Source organism: Cygnus olor, chromosome 2 (assembly GCF_009769625.2).
Source record: "Cygnus olor isolate bCygOlo1 chromosome 2, bCygOlo1.pri.v2, whole genome shotgun sequence".
In the NCBI taxonomy this organism is placed as follows: Eukaryota; Metazoa; Chordata; class Aves; order Anseriformes; family Anatidae; genus Cygnus; species Cygnus olor.
The window spans coordinates 48940200-48960281 of NC_049170.1; the positions used below are offsets into that span (position 1 = coordinate 48940200).

A 20082-nucleotide genomic window follows, 5' to 3' on the forward strand; every position below is an offset into this window, starting at 1 on the left:
CAAGGGAAGCCTGTTAATGAGGCCTTCCTGCTTCAGCTACAACAAGCATCGCGCCCACAGGCTCTCGTCCTGATTTCAACCAACCAGGTACCTGCAGGAAAGCAACACAGCAGGCTGTAAGCAATCCAGGAGACTTGTGGAGTGCATCAGGGTAAATTCCTGGTCCAGATATTAGACAAACCAACCAGAGGAGAAGCGTTACTTGACCTGGTGCTCAACTATGCAGATGAACTTATTAAAGAGGTTAAGACTGGAAGCCGTCTGGGCTGCAGAGACCATGCCCTCATTGAGTTGGTGACCCCAAGATATATAGGCCTGGCAAAAAGCAAACACAGGACCCCAAAACTTCTGAAGAGCGAACTTCCAGCTATTTAAAGAACTAGTGGATGAGATCTCCTGAAATGCTGTCCTTAAGGAACAGAGGAACTCATCAGAATGGGCAACTCTTTAAGGACACTGTTCTTAGACTGCAAGAACTCTCCATCCCTACATGTAAGAAATCAAGCAGGGAAAGCAGGAAACCAAGATGGTTGTGTAAGGAGCTGCTGGACAAACAGGTGTAAGAAGGTAAATGCACAGGCAGTGGAAGCAGGGGCATGTGGCCTGGGAAGAGTACAGAGATGCCACATCCAGATGTGTAGGGATGGGATCAGGAAAGCCAAGGCACAGATGGAACTGAACTTGACAAGGGATTTAAAAAATAACAAGAAGGGATTCTACAGGTACATTGTTCAGAAAAGAAAGGCCAAGGAGAGTGTAATCCCTTTGATAAACGAGAAGGGAGAGCTGGTAACAACAGACATGGAGGAGGCTGAGGTTCTCAACAACTTCTTTGCCTCAGTCTTCACTGCCAATCAGGCTTCCTGTGTCTCTCAAGTCTCTGAAAGTGCAGGTGAGGGCTGGGGGAAGAGTCCCTCCCCCTATAAGCACAGAGCAGGTTTGAGACCACCTGATGAAACTGAACAGATGCAAGTCTACGGGGCCTGATGCCATGCATCCCAGGGTCCTGAGGGAACTGGCTGATGTAGTTGCCAAGCCTCTCTCCATCATTTTTGAAAAGCCATGGCAGTCAGGTGAAGTCACTGGTGACTGGAGAAAGGGAAGCATCACTCCCATTTTTAAGAAGGGTAGAAAGGAAGATCCAGGGAACTACAGACCAGTGAGCCTCACCTCTGTGACAGGGAATACCATGGAACAGATCCTCCTGAAAGCAACGTTAAGGCACGTGCAAGATAAGGAGGTTATCCAAGTCAGCTAACACAGCTTTATCAAGGGTAAATTGTGCCTGAGCAAACTGGTGGCCTTCTATGATGGAGTGACTGCATCAATCAACAAGGGAAGACTGACCGATGTCATCTACTCAGACTTCTGCAAGGGCTTTGACATGGTCCCACATGACATCCTCACCTCCAAATTGGAGAGAGACAGATTTGAAGGGTGGACTATTTGGTGGATAAGGAATTAGCTAGATGGATGCAGCCAGAGAGCTGCAGTCAATGGCGCTATGTACAGTGACGGGTGGAGTCTTTCAGGGGTCTGTCTTGAGACCAGTACTGTTTAATATCTTTATCAATGACAGAGACAGTGGGACCAAGTGCACCCTTGGGAATGTTACAGATTACACCAAGCTGAGTGGAGCAGCTGATACAACAGAAGGAAGGGATGTCATCCAAAGGGACCTTGACAAGCTTAAGTAGCCGCCTCATGTGAACCGAATGAGGTTCAACAAGCCCAAGGGCAAGGTGCTGCAATCCCAGACACCAGTAAAGAGGTGGTACACTCGATCCCCTTATCAATGTCATTGATAAAAATATTAAACAAAACTGGCCCCAATACTGAGCCCTGGGGAATACCACTCAGATGTTAAAGCATTCTGTTCCTATTATGCAATCACATGATTTCAAATGATATGCTAAAATTAAAAACAGTATTTTTAATACTTATCTGACTCTCAATACATCAACCTGTTCTTATGTACAAATATATCTACTAAGATTGAAAGACTCAGAAATGTTATTAGATTGTATTTCTTAGTTACTGATTCCTTATTTCATATATGCACTTGATATACAACTGACAGTGCTGCCGATTTACTGTTCAGATCAATTTCAGAGTACAGCACACTGAAGTAATAGTGCAAAATAGTAGCATATTTCAAAGATATATACAGTAATATACATTTCCTTTACAAGCCAAAGATTTACAGTATTTCTTAAACAGATCAAATTTAAGTTTCATTATCTAAGTGAAATCAAGCATTTCAGTCCAGTATCAGTTTCATTCTCAAACATACAGTTTGAAGTATTAGATAGTTGTTTGAACTGAAATTCTATGTGTATTACAAAAAGATTAAATATTTAAGGATTTATACAAATGGTTTTACTAACCTCGTACTGTCAGCTTGCTATACAACTGTGAGTTCATTTCCTTGTCTCTCTTGTAACGACGATACTCATCAACAGCTTCCCGTACCACTGTGACTGTCAAAACAAATCCCTGTTAAAGATACAATGATGCAACTCAGAATTGTCAAAATGCTAGAACAGAAATACACAAGCAGGAACACTATATAAAGTAAGAACATGAACTTAGAATATTTACTTTTTCATTCATTTGGATTTTTTCTTTTTCAAATGTTTTCTTCAATCTGTTAAATTTTTAGTCCAAAAAGGAAAATCATACTTGTATACTGTATACATATAATTTGAAAATGTGGATATTCAAATTATGTCTAATTTAGATATAAACTGAAATGTAAAAAAAAATTAAATGCCTCAAATAAGTAAAAGACTGCTTTACAGTTTTTTAAGCTTATTTCCCCATCTTCTGAAAAATCTGGGGCTTTACAACAAACATTTAAGAAGTCTCCAGTTCAAATACTGGTAAGTTCACTGCCTTTTGCCTAACAGACAGAAATGAAAAGGTAACAGATGCTTAGTTTAATTATTTTTGCCATCTTACATTTATTTACCATCACACTACAAATATTGACAAAGGAAAAAAAAAGGGTTCTGTTCTGAAGAATTAAGTATCTAAATGTTTTGGCTTCAATTTTCACAGGACAGTGCCACTGCAGCTTATACTGGAAGTGCAGAGAGTTCCACATATAATTAAGTTTCTGGCCACACAAAGAATATGCTGGCTAAAAGGAATACAGAACAGTTCAGGGATATAGTTGTAGGAGTTTCCCCTCTCTCTTTCTAATTCTTCTCAGATATGGTTTCTGGCTACTTGAAATCAAGTACTTAGTCTTTCTCCATCAGTGGAAGAGAAATAACATTTTATGACAGTAAAGGGAGCTTATTACTGTCATACAAGATTACTAAAAAAAATATTCACAAATCCTCCAACAGATAAGGCTTTAGATTATCCATTTGGACTCAGAAACACATCAGTATTTCCCTTCTATGCCAGAAAATATAAGCCATTAGACTACTTTCTTGCAAAATTCCAACAGTGTTTGCCAGCCTTCCCCTACTTTCTCATTAGAAAGAAGCCAAGATGTGGAGCTTTTTTAGAACAGTCGACTACAATTTTTCTTTTCAATAGCAAGGGCATTTTGCATTTCCAGCCCCGAATTATAAGGTTTAATCTGTTGCAGGCTTATAGTTACATACTTCTTGTTTGTTCATGTTTACACTAGCTACATCAATTAAATTAGAACCAGATAGAACAATAAACTGCCTAAAACACATTCTTGCTCACTCCTCACACCAAATCCCCTAATACATGCTAGTATTATTTAAACCCAAGTTTCAGATCTTAATTTAGCCCTTTGAGATAGCAGGAGGTTCAGACAGGCCTGCCTTAGAACTCCATTTTCAACCCTCAGAAATATGAAAGTACTTTACAAAATCGGTCAACTATATTCTGAAAAGTGTCTGAGGATCTGACAGGATTGACATGCTGCTTTACTTGGAATAAAAGTTTTCTCTAATTTTTATAAAATTGTTTATCTTCATTTTCTCCAGACACCTTAAATCATTGACATTCTGAATGGCCATTTGCTAGTGCCCCTAACCACCATCTCTACGCTTTAGAGCAGTAGGGTTTTTCCCCCTCTTATGGCAGCATTTTGTGTTATCTTTATGAGCTTTGACAACAGAAATATTTTAGTAGCATAAGAAAGGAACTCCTGGAATGCTTTCCAATATTTGCCACTTGCACATATCATATTCACTAGGCAGTAATCAAAGCACAGAATGTGAGGTGTTAATTTCAAGAATTTCTCCTGGAAATCGCCTGCTAGGTAGCTCCATACAAATGACCATGACTATAAGGAAGTATTTAACACATCCCTTTTTCCTCATTTACCCAAAGGAACTGGACATTCTTCCAAAGGGGAGCTGAAAGCTAATCTAACAAGAAAACTCATTCTGTTGCCTTTCTTTACAGGTAGTTAAACATCTTTAGCATACAGCTTCCAATCAAATTTATGTCCCTTACATCCTTGGATGTTGGACTTGAAAGAAGAGTTCTATTCTCTACTATGCAAATGACAACAAATGAGTAAAATACAGCCTTGTTTGAAGAACTCTGCTGCTTGATCTAAGTGGAAAGTGAAGAAAGGGGAGGGGAAGAGGCAGAGTGACATAAAACACCCACCTTTTAGAAGACAGTCAGCTTCTATTCTGTGGTTTTAAGTATTGTGCTGAATAATTTTTATTTTAAACTCTTGAGAGAAAACACGAGCCAAAACTAAGTTATAGCTACTCCTCTTACTCCTCTTATTCTTGATGAACATTTCCCAACAATTTACATGCTCTTCCAGGAGAGAGAAAAAAAAAAAAAAAAGAAAGAAATACCCTCATCTGCCAAGCCACAATAACAACCCAGGGGGTCTGACATAAATGTTTTATATTTTCATCATAAATACTGAGCCTTACTCAACATACAGTTAATCTTGTTTACCTGGAAGTCAGCTACTCAAGTAGAAACAAATGAGTTTTCCAAAAACTAAGCACCAGCAACAAGATCTCAGTTTGTGCAAGATGTGAAAACCGGAAACATTATTCAAAATATCCTTGAAGAAGACCCACAGGTCTATACAAAACAGATTCTGTGTTATACAGTATTATTATTATTTTTTTGACAGAGATAAAATGGGCTGATATGCCAAGATGGGCTGATATTTTTTTTTCTCCTTACTACGCCATTAACATACAGCACTTCACAATTAAGAGACCAACTTCCAGACAAGGTTAACTTCTGTCTTTTGTTACTGGGTCACTAACAAAGACCTTTGTAAATATTCATTTTAGAACTCCCACAGTTGAACATTTTTTCTGTCTTGGAAGTGTTTTTTGTTGCAGCAACAGTCGTCTGGACATGGAGGTGTGAAGAATCTCCAGGACTGCCTCTTCATTTATCAGTACTTAAAAGGTCTTATGTCTCAGCAATTAAATCAATCCAGAATATTTACTAGAATGACTGAAGAACAACCTTTACTCAAGCAGTCAGCATGTCACTACTCCTCTTGAACACCTCTTGCAATAAACACTAGTGAAAAATACAATTTTAAAAATAAATTTAGAAAATAAGGTATTTGTTCTTCCTGATCTGCTTTTACACCTGGGGCAATGGGGATGGGAAACCGAAAAAAAAAAAAGGTAATGATTCAGTTAAAATAATATATGAATTCAAAATCACAAGAATATAGCTGGCGGACTACCATAAGAGCCTCTTCCCCAGAGGATAGTTTTTCCTGAGGTTTGAAAATTGTAAGTCAGAAGCAACTATTTGAACAGTTTCCCAAGAACATACTGCAGAATGTTCAATAATAGACATATTGAAAGGAAAGCAGTGCAACTGGCAATGCAATCAGTCAGGAAAAGCATGTTTAATGCATAACTTATTTTCAAAATACCTTTTCCTTCTGCTTTACTCACAGCTTAATTGTTATTTTTTTATTTTTTAATATTTATGCATTTTTTGTGAAAAAAGTACAGGATTAAAACCGATACCAAAAGAATGCAAAAATGTACGCTTTCAATTATGACCTAGCCTTAAGACATAAAATAGTGAACAAAAACAGAAAAAAAAATAACACACAAGTATTGAATGCTGCCAATAAAGTTCTCCACCAGCTAAAGTTTTTCTTTTTTGTTTGTTGGTTTTTGTTTTCCTCTTTTCAATCTCTCAAGCAACCAACTGCTATAAAGGAACATTACTGATTCAGACTAGCCACTTAATAAAAAGGGTTAACAAACAACACCTTCTCCAATATCTGCTGTAATACTGTACTTTGAATTAAGTATTTTACTTCTGTTACATATTTCATCAGTGTAGTTTACCAGATGAAAATCTATGAAATATGTACATGAACTCTTCAGCTGAAGTTTAAAAAACCCTCTTTTTAATAGCATTTTTCTGTTTACCAGAGGAGCCCAGTACGTATACAGGTAGCCTATTTTCAATGCTGGTACAAACTGTGAGCAGGACACGACGAGAAAATAGAGATTCAAGAAAAACTTGAACTGTTCATATAAAACCTAAAATGAGAAACACAAAATAGATAAATTCCTTAATATTTATGCGTATAGTATACATAAAATTCACTTTATCGTGACAGTAGATACAAAACCTATGGCATACTAAAACACATAGTACTATAACTGTGCTATACAGTACAGCATATTGTACAGTATATTGTACTGTATAGTACAGTATAATATCCCCAATACTATATATATTATTATTATTTTAACATTATAATGCTATTTTTGTTGAGAAAATTCCTCTGATATGAATGCCTCTTTTCAGTCTGGAAAAGCAATTTGCTGATTTTTTGACATTTTGAAAACCGAACTATGTAAGCTCATCAGTCTTTAAAAATATTATATACATATCAAGATCACAGTGCAAAGATTCACTATGGAATTTCAACAGAAAATGGAATTCAGATGTTTGTAGAAGGATCTTGTAATAATTTTATATTCATAATAGTTACCTTTGTTTATGAAACCAAGTGAGTTAAGTTTGATTTTTTTCTTAAAGTGCCAATAAAAACACAGAAGACTGTATCTGAACTTTCACTGCTTAAAGTTCTCATTTTTAGCTGCTAAATCTTTTCTTCCTAAAAATACAGCATTACATCTTTTTGTTAGGTACCAATACTTTAATTCTGCATTATCTGTCTTAAGATGCTTCCTTTCTTAAAATATTCACAGCTCAGCCTTAAATAAAAAAAATAAAAACTCATTGGCATCAAATGAACAGAAACCATTTACGAAAGTATTATATTATTTTAGACTTTGTCATTTTAACCTCTACAGACAGAGTAAGAAAACCGAGTAAGATACACGATATTGCTCTTCATCAGCGTGAGAATACCCTAAAACTTCAACCCCATCTACAGCACATAGAGAAAACAGTACACATCGATTCCTAATTACTTTCATTCAACACATTCCCTCAGCACACTCCCTCTTCCATGTAGCCACTGAAGTTTCTACTCTTGTACAAGCTGAAGATCTACAACTCATCTGTTTCTCTCTCAAGATTCTCAGCTTTCAAAGGGGCCAAGGTTACCATCAGTTGAGACACGTTCCTTCAAAATTACCACTTCCCACAGTTCTTAAAAATAATGAAACTACTCAGTCTTCAAGAATAAATGTTGTTTAGGAAGACAAAATGACTACAGAAGTGATCCAGGGAGAGTGGGTAGGTATTGTTCTCCTTCCAAAAGGCTATCAGATGGAATCTCAGAATAAGGTAGTGTTCTTCAGTTTCCATAGCAAGACCAACTTTTTTTTTTTTTTTAACAAAAGCAATGACAGTTTACTAAGTTTTTAGAAAGTTTAAACTATGTAATATTAATAATAACATGGACGTGAAGTAATCTGGAAAAATGACTTAGCACTAAATTTCTCAAAAGAACCTTTTGTAATAAGTACTGATACAGAGGATGTGTCTATTAATAAATAAAAGTTTGGTCTAAACTCCAAGATAATTGTTCCAGTTCTAATTGAAGACAAAGTACCCTCACCACAGAATAAATTGTTCCATGTTCCAAAAGAATGACAGATGCTGACATCTGGTATAACATGACGCCTCTAGCTACTAGGGAGTGGCTAGCTACTAGAAGTGTCTACTGAACTTGCAATATTATTCTAGATTGTAACTCCACAGTGAGTAATAAATTGCTTCAAAGCCAAAAGTTTCAAAACAGATCAAAACCACATTTAATTAGTATCTCCATCTTTTAAGTTTACAATTCAGTTGACATTGCAATGACTCTGCATGAAAATCAAAGCTACTTGACAGATATTTATTGCTTTCATCAGTGCAACGTTATTACTTATGTAAAAAACTAAGCCCTAGGAAAAAAACTCAGAAAAGTTAATCTCAACGTGTCTTTCTGGCAAAGTAGCAGCACCTTAATGTCGCCAGTGTCTTGCAAGAGTGTTATATTACTACTGTTCTGCTAAAAAGCTACCTAGACAACCTCAAATCTTCTGATTTTTTCAAATTTGGAACTGACAAAACTGTAAAGTCAAAAAGATGTTATTTATGGAAATTACCGTAAAATTCCTAAACAGCTGTACCAAGTGATGAAGAGGAAACAGTAAACAAACTGCACAATCTGGTAGAAGCAGTATTTTATATAAAGGTAAGGAATTAGAACTAAATTTGGAAACATTAGAGCTCTTTTAGCCAGTAAGATTCTGTTAACCTTAACATTTTATATCAAAGTACAAGCTTCATATAATCATTAAAAACTACCCAAAACTGTCAGTTGCAATGTTAAAAAAAATATGATCCTAAACAGAAGACTAATCTTCAAATGATGATTTCAACTGGGGCAACTCATTCAGGTCAACATTTATAACTTAGTTACATCTATGGTTTTGGAACCAATACAACTGTGTTCCCTACAAATTATTTGTAGCAGAACAGTGCAAATACAGATAGCTACAGAGTACTTCCAATCAATTGAAAGTGTTAATTTATGTCTAAAATTAAAATTGAGAAGCATTTTATTTTCACCAACTATTGTATGATATCCACTTAGAATCCCACTTTCTTCTGAAGTTACTAAATAATTCCCAAATAACATAAAAAATATTTCTGATCCTGGCTATGCAGCTAAACCAAAATTTTTCAAGAGATCAAAAAAAGAACATTAACTCTCTCAACAGAGAATTGCAACCTATGGCTGATCCTTACAGGAAACATGAATCTAGTTTAGGATTTGTAATCTACACTGCAGATTTCCAGTCACAATAACCAATAGCTTACTATATGCGTAATGAATTTTATGACCTTTAGGAATGCATATGCAGCTTAGCCAATTTCAATGTATTTAATAATTTAAAATTCAGAAGAAAATATTTACTTGGTTCAACAGAGATGAGAATATTTTATCTGCCTGTGATAAGTGACATTTTATTTCTTTGACAGGAGATCAGTCTTAATTACAAAACCATTCGGTTTTGTTGTTGTTTTAATAATGAAATGTATTAGAAAGCACCTGCAAGTCACTGGACCAAAGGGGCTAGAGGAATAGAATCAATACTCTTATAAATCTGCATGATCACTTATAAAGATAAGACAAAGCATGTCTGTATTCAAATGTAGAATACATTTTTTGCAACATGTCACAAAGTATTTCAAAAAGCATATTAGTAAAATTTATAATATCATCAGCATACATTTTTAGGTGTTAACTGGTGACGCTTCAACAGCTGTCTTCTCTATTGTTGTACTTCATTATAGCAACTAATTTTTGAAAAGTAAACAGACAACATTTCATCATCTAGACTGCAAACGCTATAAGCAAAAAATTGAAACTATTCAGACACATACGGGTTCTTGAAAAAAAAGAAAGCAAAAAACCTGCATCTACTCCACAACAAAAGTATTATCTGAAGGACTGCATTCAAAACCAAAAGGACTTCATTATTTTTTTAAACTGCAGTAAGAAATACAACTCTGAAAAATACTACTCTACTAAGCTAAGCCTTACTTATTTCCATATAAACCAAAGAGATTTTTCCTTATGAGTTCATATTTCAGAATGCATCATTTACTGTGCTTTCAATGGCAGTGAGCACGCAGAAATATCTATATTAGTACACTGATTTTCAACTGTTTCTCAACTACAGTCAGTATTTTGTGGCACTTTCACAACTGATAGTGTAGAATTGCCTGTTTCAAACAGAGGATTACAAATTTCTAATGATGAACAGAAAAATGCAAGGAAATGCATCTCAAATTTGTAAAGCTTCACTGAAATCCAACTGTTCCGAGTCATACAAATTGCACTTCTCTAGTAAATACCCCTTTGAAAATACAATTAAGAAAAAAGCAGCTTTGCTCTTACTGTCAATTGCAATTAAAGACATTGAGATAAAGGCAGAAAAAAATGAAGAATCTGGGCAAGTAAATGATCTTTTCACAGAACTGCCAAATAAAGAAAACAGTATAGAACATACAGTCAGGCCAATACCAGAAAACAATTAGTAGCCTTACCCCAGGTATAAAGGTAAAGACGTTGTATTTTTGATTTTTAATGGCATTTTTGGGGTATTTTTCTTCACACTTTTCAGGACACCCAAGCCACACTGTGCGAGCCTTCAGCTCTTTCTTTCTTCGGCAAATGTTTATAAGCCAATCAGAACAACTGAAAAGAAAAATAATTGTTTACTTTCAAACTAAAAATTTACTGTATATGATAATCAATTTCAAACACGGAATCCTGAAGCTAAGAAAAATAGGTGCTTTTTTTCACTGTATCTAAATTAGTAAGCATGATGTTGACTTTTAATATTTAGGTTAATTACACAGAACTCTTAACTCAGACACACACACAAATATACTCACACGTTTATGTATACACACACACTTTTATATATGTGGATATGTACATATATACACTTTATACATCTATAAAAACACATAAATAATATCTATCTGTAGATATATATAGTTGAGCAACCTGGTCTAATGGAAGGTGTCCTTGCCCTTGGCAGGGGGGCTGGAACTAGATGATCTTTAAGGTCCCTTCCAACCCAAGACATTGTATCATTTTATGAACGTTATGTAAATATATATATTTGTTTACACGTTTTATATTATATATAATAATGTATATGTAATATATATGTTATATATATATAAAGTATAATGTAATATAATGTAATATAATGTGTAATAATGTATAATAATATGTCATAATGTAATAACAAAGTAGTGTAATACATATAATATGTAATATATAATATATGTAATATAATAATATATATGGATCCATACAAGTCCATGGGTCCGGATGGGATTCATCCCAGAGTGCTTAGAGAGCTTGCTGACGTTATCGCGGGACCTCTCTCAAGTATTTTTCAACAGTCTTGGGAATCTGGAGAGGTCCCGGTTGACTGGAAGCTGGCAAATGTTGTGCCAATTTTCAAGAAGGGTAAGAAAGAAGACCCTGGCAACTACAGGCCTGCCAGTCTCACGTCAGTGCCTGGTAAAATTATGGAGAAGATTATCCTTGAAGTTATTGAAGCGCACCTGGGGGACAATGCAGTCATTGGTCCCAGCCAACATGGGTTCATGAGGGGTAGGTCCTGTTTGACTAACTTGATTTCCTTTTATAATAAGATCACCCATCTAGTCGATCAAGGGAAACCAGCTGATGGGATCTTTTTGGACTTCAGCAAAGCTTTTGACACGGTTTCCCATAGAATCCTACTGGACAAAATGTCTAGCATACAGCCAGACAAAAAAAATCATACAATGGGTGAGCAACTGGCTGACGGGCAAGGCTCAAAGGTTTGTGGTAAATAGGGCCGTATCAGGCTGGCAGACGGTCACCAGTGGGGTCTCCCAAGGCTCCATTTTAGGGCCAGTCCTCTTCAATGTTTTTATAAACAATTTGGATGTAGGACTAGAAGGTGCTTTGAGAAAATTTGCTGATGACACTAAACTTGGAGGAGTTGTTGACTCTGTTGAGGGTGGAAAGGCCTTGCAGAGAGATCTGGACAAACTGGAGAGCTGGGCAATCACCAACCACATGAAGTTTAACAAAAGCAAGTTCCGGGTCCTGCACCTGGGACGGGGCAACCCTGGCTATACGTACAGACTGGGCAACAAGACTCTGGAGAGCAGCCCCGCAGAGAGGGATCTGGGGGTTGTGGTTGACAGCAAGCTGAATATGAGCCAGCAGTGTGCCCTGGCAGCCAGGAGGGCCAACCATACCCTGGGGTGCATCAAGCACGGCACTGCTAGTCAGTCGAGGTAGATGATTGTCTTGCTCTACCCTGCGCTGGTGCAGCCTCACCTCAAGGTACTGAGTGCAGTTTTGGGCACCACAGTACAAAAAGGATGTGAAACTGTTGGAGAGTGTCCAGAGAAGGGCTACGAAGAAGGTGAAGGGCATAGAGAAGAAGACGTATGAGAAGCGGCTGAGGTCACTTGGCTTGTTCGGCCTGGAAAAGAGGAGGCTGAAGGGAGACCTCATCGTGGTCTACAGCTTCCTCACGAGGAGGAGTGGAGGGGCAGACGCCGATCTATTCTCTTCAGTGACCAGTGATAGGACCTGTGGGAACGGTGTCAAGCTGAGACAGGGGAGGTTTAGGCTAGACACCAGGAAGAGGTTCTTCACTGAGAGGGTTGTCGTGCACTGAAACAGGCTCCCCAGGGAAGTAGTCACTGCACCAAGCCTGTCAGAGTTTAAGAAGGGTTTGGACTGTGCTCTTAGTCATATGGTCTGAATTTTCAGGTAGACCTGTGTGCTGCCAGGTGCTGGACTCGATGATCCTCATGGGTCCCTTCCAACTCAGGATATTCTACGATTCTATGATAATATATATACATATAACACATATAATATTATATATATATATATATATAAATGCACACACACACAAACATTTGCACATTCTTTACAGGAAAACCTAATAAAATACTTTCAGTACAGAACCACAGAATGGCTCAGGTTGGGAGGGACCTCTGAAGACTATCTAGTCCAAACCCTCTGCTGAGCAGGATCACCTAGAGCACATTGGGCAGAATGGCATCCAGGTGGGTTTTGAATATCTCTAGAGAAGGAGACTCCACAACCTCTCTTGGGCAACATGTTCCTGTGCTCTGTCACCCTCACAGGAAAGAAGTGCCCTCTCATATTCAGACGGATCTTCTTGTGCTTCAGTTTGTGCCCACTGCCTCTCATCCTGTCACTACGCACAACTGAAGAGAGTGTGCTTCCATCCTCTTGACACCCTCCCAATACAATTTGACACACATCCTCTTGACACACCTCCCAATACCCCTTACCCTGACACAGATTAAAAAATACTAGTTAATACCAGTCAGTACTAGCAATTACTAAATTCTCCCATCATTAAATAATTAACTCATCCACTATATGTTACAGTCCTTTGGCTAAATTCTTCATCTTGTATTACTGATATTATAATTATGCTAATGGTTAAAGAGGAGATAAGTCTTCTGTTACATACAGTTAGAAAAAAAAAACAACCAACATCTTTGTTAGACTACCACTATAACACAAATAGTAAAATTTCATCTACCTGTAGCAGAAGTAACAGGGAAGTTTACCTAATGCCACACTGTAAAACGTTTTCAGGAAAACAGAAACGTAAGCTCTAGAAGCAGACCACATAACCATATGCAAGGATGAAATTCAGCTCACAAAGAAAGAGCATCCTTGCCTAATCAGTTTACAGAAGCACTAAAGAGGGTTTAAACTATGAGCAATGAGATGAACAGAAAGAGCTTACATGCACCTATAAATAACTGCAACTCAGACATTGACACAAGAATTATGGGATAACAATGTTAAGAGGGAACAATAACAACAACAAAAAAGCTGCGAAATGGAATCACAGAATCAGAATCACAGAATGGCCGAGGTTGGAAGGCACCTCCAGAGATCATCAACCTATGGACAACACCCCTGGTTTTGAATATCTCCAAAGAAGGAGACTCCACAACCTCTCTGGGCAGCCTGTTCCAGTGCTCTGTCACCCAAACTATAAAGTTCTTCCTCATATGGCAAACCTCCTGTGGTTCAATTTATACCAATTGCCCCTTGTCCTATCACTAGCCACAACTGAGAAGAGCTTGGCCCCATTCACTTTACATTGTCCCCTCAGGTTGGTAAGATCCTCTCTCAATCTCCTCTTCTCTAGGCTAAACAGAGAGACCCAGCTCACTTAGTCTTTCCTCATAGGACAGATGTTCTAATCCCTTAATCATCTTTGTAGCTCTACACTGGACCCTCTCTAGAAGTCCGATGTCCCTCTTGTACAGGGGAGCCCAGAACTGGACACAATACTCCAGGTGTGGCCTCACCACGGCTGTGCAGAGGGGGAGGATCACCTCCCTTGACCTCCTGGCAACACTCTTCCAAATGCAGCCCTGTCGGCCTTCTTGGTCACAAGGGCACACTGCTGGCTCATGGTTAACTTGTTGTCCACCACGACCTTGGGATACTATCTCTGCATTTTTAATACTGGTGGAGGGGCCTTAATCATGTTGGGAGTCTGTTTTAGACTAGTGATTTGGAAAGAATGAGTAGACAGGCCTTTTTTGAGCACTCAGTGCAGTCAAAGAACAGGCCAAAGTGGTAACAGTGGATTTCAACTACACCAGCACGTGAAAAGAAGTGATGTAAGTTTTCTAGTGAGGTGTTTGAACATAATGGCAGTATGCAGGCAAAGAATTGACTGGACAGCCTCTTAAGGTCCCTTCCTAAACTGTTTTTCCATAATTGCAGTATCACGATACACGCTGTCCTGGTTTCAGGTAGGACAGAGTTAATTTTCCTCCTAGTAGCTGGCAGGGTGCTATGTTTTGGATTAGAATGAGAAGAGCGCTGATAACATGCTGATGTTTTAATTGTTGTAGAGCAGTGCTTACACCAAGCCAAGGACTTTTCAGCTTCTCGCTCTGTCCTGCTAGCGAGCAGGCTAGGGGTGCAGCAGGAGCTGGGAGGGGACAGACCCAGGACAGCTGACCCAAACTGGCCAAAGGGGTATTCCATACCATCTGACGTCATGCTGAACAATATATAGGGGTGTCTGGCCACTGGGCTACCGCCGCCCCTTTTGGGTGGCTAGCCGGGGTGGAGGGGGGGCCGGCTGCTCGGGGATAGGCTGGGCATCGGTCAACGGGTGGTGAGCAATTGCATTGTGCATCACTTATTTCGTATACATTATTACTATTAATACTATTATTATTATTATTATTATTTTTCCTGTCTTAATAAACTGTCTGTATCTCAACTCACAGACTTCACTTTCCCGTTTCTCTCCCCCATCCCGGAGAGGGAGGGGGGAGGGTGAGCGAACGGCTGTGTGGTGTTTGGCTGCCAGCCGGGCTAAACCACAACACACGCAAATAAGCACTGGAGAAAGGCTGATAGTTAGCTTGCATCACTACAGTCCCACTTGAAATGTTCTTTGTCTGTAACCTGTACTATCACAGGTCTATTTAAAAACTAATTTTGCCAAAGAACAAATTAAATTCAAAGTTGCTGGGTCTTCTTAGAGAAAAGTAGGTTATGCAAAAGTAAAATCATTCAAAGTAACCATCACTTGGTTCTTGAAATGCCACTACACAATACTCACAAGCCGTTATTTCAAGACTCCAGCTTCAAATGCTGTATTATTAAATTTTCCTCCTTGACGCTTTCACTATGGGTCTGATGTCAATTTAGTTTGATTCGATGCATTTTATTTTTGTAATAAATATAAGCCCATCCAGAAACTTTTTTCCATCGATTTTAAATAGTAACAAGGAATTATTCTGCTTTAAAAACTATAACAGCATTAGTTCAACATTCAAAATGCAATCATTCTGTTTACTAACATACAACAGTTCAGAAAAATCTTACAGATGTCTTGATCATGACAAGCATGTTTAAAACAATACAAACAGCACTGCTTTCTACGTGTCACAGTTCCACAATCAGTTTAATGGCTGTGAACTTATCCTGCTGCTGCTGAAATGGCTAGTACCATCTTCCTCCTATAATAAAGGTGTGTATTCTTCCCCTTCCCTCGTGTTGACACAAGTATTTGTGCAACTGCATGGGTTAACCTGACCAGCAAATTGATCCAGCTGTAAGCTAACATGGAACAAAAAGTGGGGTTGATTTCAGACAAATCCAATCCTGATCTTTAAAGTCTAGAAAATCATAAAAATAGTTGCAAAAACACAGGTTACATGCTCACAGCATAAGGTGGAACAATTCAACTTCATGCCAGCTTGGACTTAAACTTGGTAAAATTGCTTGTGGAATTAAAGCTTTAAACACGTTAGTTTTCAGGGCGTGTGGTGGAGGACAACACAACTGGAAGATAAAGCTTAGCTGTATAATAGAAAGCAATGATATAGACCCGTGGCAAGAAAGTTCTGAGGAAAATGGCTTTTTCTAGGAAAGTGAACAGAGGCATGACAACTCCTGTCTACAAGCCCGTAGAGAGAAATATGCTGATGGCCTTTGAAATCTTGCATTGTTTAAATCAGTTTGGAATTTGACTAGTCAAATCTCTCTTTTGTAGAATAATCTCCACAAATACTAAGGAGTTTTCTATTGCTAAAATTAAGCATTTAACTAAAGCAACTGAACTAGTGCCTTTCTTGCCATGGAGCCCTTCTTCTACTTTCTGCATTACAGATTGATAGAGAAGCTGAAACAGATGTCATAACAACCATCAGTTTAGCAAACGCCAAAAAGTACAGACACAAGACTGATGTCTGACTAGTCAACAACTGTGATACCTTTGATAGAAAGGACTGACACAGAGCTAAAAACAATGAAGTTCTCAGACACAAGAAAAAATGAAAATGTAACAGGTTGTGCCCAAATCAATACTGTAATGTTTCCGATGAGTTTTACTACCTCAAAAGTCAAAATCAGTGTTTTTCATTTAGTCTTAACGGTAAACATTGTTGTATCACAGGAAGACTAAGAGAGGGGCACTTGCCTCAAATCCAAACCAATTTACATTTATTTAGATTTTTAAGAACAACAGTCTAGCTGATATTTTTGAAACTCAGATTATTGAAACCCAACACACGCTTAATCTGTTCTCAAACTAATATTCCGTAATATGAAAATTTTTGGAAGACTACTGGCCCTTTTGTGGGCTTTTTGTAACCCCTAAATATGAGTGAAACAAGCATCAGGAGATAAACTGGAATAACATTCTCTGAAACTCAAAAATTCCAAAAACAATGATCAGCACAAAGTTGATCCTTGATTTTCCTGAAATCTTTAATGGAAACACCTTAGGCTATAAATTCAGTGATTAAAAAAAAATCACATTCTTTGTTGATTTAAGCATTTATTTCAAATGTCCTTGCCTAGAAAGTTCAACACATACATGAAAAGCTTGCTTTAAAAAAAAAAAAAAGATAGCTATAAACTGTGATGCATGTATCAATATAACAGATTGTATATATGAATAAATGAATAAGAGATAAAAGAACTTTAATGTATAGGCATAAACAGGGGGTGGTTTTGTTTTGTTTTTAAACCAACCTGCTTCTTAACATTTTTATTTTCCAATTTGAAGGAACTACGGTAGTCTTTAAGTCATTGACGCTATACTCAAAAAACATGCAGCAATTGTTAAATAAGGACCTTTAAGTTTTCATAAATACAGTGCATCTTGCCAAGTCAAAAGCTAAAGTGAAAGTCTCAAATGACTCTGCAGCTCTAATAATAAGGACTTTTTTCCCCCTTTTTTCATTACTTTTATCCTACAAGCTTAACTGCCAGTATCTTTCACAAAACATCATTTTCATCAGAATGGAAAGATAATATAAAAGCTCTATATTGCGTGCAAGGGTCAGCTTTTCCTTATTAGGTTTTAAGTAGCAGAAACTAGTTCTGCAAAGAAAACATACTGTAATTATTGTACTCAACAGGTAGCTTCAGTAATCAGGTCAAAAGCAACACAGTGGTCATGTCATTCTTAAAAGATCAGCATTTTCCCATGCTTCTGCATAACAAATGCATTGCAGATTAATTGGAAGCGTACAGGCCATCTTAGAGCCCAAATTAATCCGAGCATTTGATATCCCCTTCACTTCATATGGAAATGCCATTCAATGGCACCATTTTCATAGGGACAAAGTGTTTTTTGATAACAAGTGGAATGTAAATCTCATGAGAAAGAAATCAATCCAGCCCAAAGAACTCCAGAGTATTGATCTATGTGCATTATAATTTCACAAGCTCGAAGAGAATTTGTAAGTTAAAGGGGAAATGATTACAGCCACAAAACAGCTGCTATACCACAGTTTTCTTTTAACTGTGTTATGAAAGCAAGAAATATGCAGTTTCTGAAGTTAAAAGTTTTATTGTTTGAATTAAGTCTTCAGTTTGTTCAAAATCAAAGGCATTTGATTTAATTATGATTTTTTTTTTCAAATGTAAAAAAAGCTGCAGATTTGCAAATAAAGTTCACACCACTCAGTTCTGGTCAACAACAGTCTATTGTATACACAAGTTAAAAGCTGAATAATGCCTTTTACAATATCAATTTTGATGTACACTGAACTTTGACAAATATTCCATATTTGCTCCTGCCAAAAGGGTGAAACTTTTTCAATTAAACAACCATCTGATTATTAGTAACAATATAACAAAATATATAGAATATAAAATTGTAAAACTGCAAAGTAAGATGGAAAGCTTCCACTCCCAAAAATGAGTTTAATCCCAACAATGCAAAACAAATAAACTAGTGGGTTTGGGGGTTGGTTTGTTTGTAAAAAGTAAAGTGTTTTTGGACTCAAACACAAGATTTTCCCTAAGAATCCAAAAGAAAACAGGGGCCCCTTGAGCTTGGCTCCAGACAAATGCATAGTTTTTTATTGTGTTCACCTTTCTATGACAGCTTTGAAAAGAAAAAAAAAAAAAAAAACCAACTTACAATATAAGTTAAGACACAAAAGGAAGTTCTCGGTGGGTAGAAATTTAAACGTCATCCAATTTCAGGTAGGAGATACTAATTTCCACAGAAACAAAGTTAAATTTTACATTCTGTTGAACTGAACAGGTTTCAGACTGCTATGCTGTCTGATTTAATCTGATATTTAATCAAACATTACACTTACAAAAATGCAGCTTGCCTTCTGGAAGCAAGTAAATTTCAGTTCTTTGCAGAAGTTGTATAATCTACCATCAACACAAATGAAAATAATTTTCTCACATACTCCTTTCCATTCCAACTGTGAAGGCATCAACACCCAATTCTCCACCAAACCAATATCTTACACCCTGATTCTGCAACACTGTATAAGTAATAATTCCATATACGGCAATACTGTAGCCTCCACATCTCCCATACGATCTTCCAAATGTTCCTAAGCAATTTTATGAGCTGCAAGTAGGCAACTCAAAAACTCTAGCATTCAGTGGCTCCCAATAAACATTCATGGAGTTTAAACTATGATGAGAAACCACCAAAAACAGTAACTGTTAACACTGAATGCAAATCCTTGACTTCTACCAAGGACAAAGCCCCAAGGGTGCTTTCAGCCAAAAAGAAACCTCCCTATTACCACAAAAAGTATTTACATACACAGAACCTCACCCAAAATGAGGTTTTTATCCAGCCTGACTGGACCAGTAGATAAGATCTCTGCAAGGTACCACGGGAACCATTTTCCAGACAATTTTCTCCAAGTCGCCTATGTAGATCTCTGCACCTATCCTGTGGGAATATCCTCTACCTGCAGAAGTCCTACTGAAATTTCAGGCTTCTGCTAGGATCTGGTCATTGTCTTTTCTTTTTTTTTTTCATGAAAAAAAAAAATCTGTTATCATGTCTTGTTATAGAAAATTCCAATGAGATTAAAATGCCTCTATGTATAAATGCAAGACTGAAAGGACTCCTTAATGTATCAAAATCCAGTTGAGTAAATCAGCAAAGCTACTTCAGCAATAAGATGTGTATAAAATGTAGCAAAATGATTCATCTATAATGCATTTTCCTTTCCCTTTTCATTCTCAAAAATCCAACTTTAAAGATTTTTTTACTAGGCTTGCACTCTACTCAAAGCTCAGATTTAACTATCAAGTTTAAAAAGTAATACAACTTG

General features: G+C 37.3%; 1 protein-coding gene across 5 annotated transcripts in view; it reads right to left on the reverse strand.

Moving 5' to 3' along the window:
* Window positions 1-20082, reverse strand: part of ATP9B (ATPase phospholipid transporting 9B (putative)) — a 180805-nt gene that overhangs the window by 138897 nt on the left and 21826 nt on the right. For 4 of the 5 annotated variants that reach the window (XM_040547320.1, XM_040547319.1, XM_040547318.1 and 1 more), the window contains exons 3-5: window positions 10474-10624; window positions 6378-6491; window positions 2388-2496 (exon numbers count right to left, since the gene is read on the reverse strand). In XM_040547320.1, coding sequence (XP_040403254.1) covers window positions 2388-2496; window positions 6378-6491; window positions 10474-10624 — 374 coding nt within the window. The remainder of the gene's footprint in view (window positions 1-2387; window positions 2497-6377; window positions 6492-10473; window positions 10625-20082) is intronic. The other variant, XM_040547321.1, reaches the window with a different exon arrangement.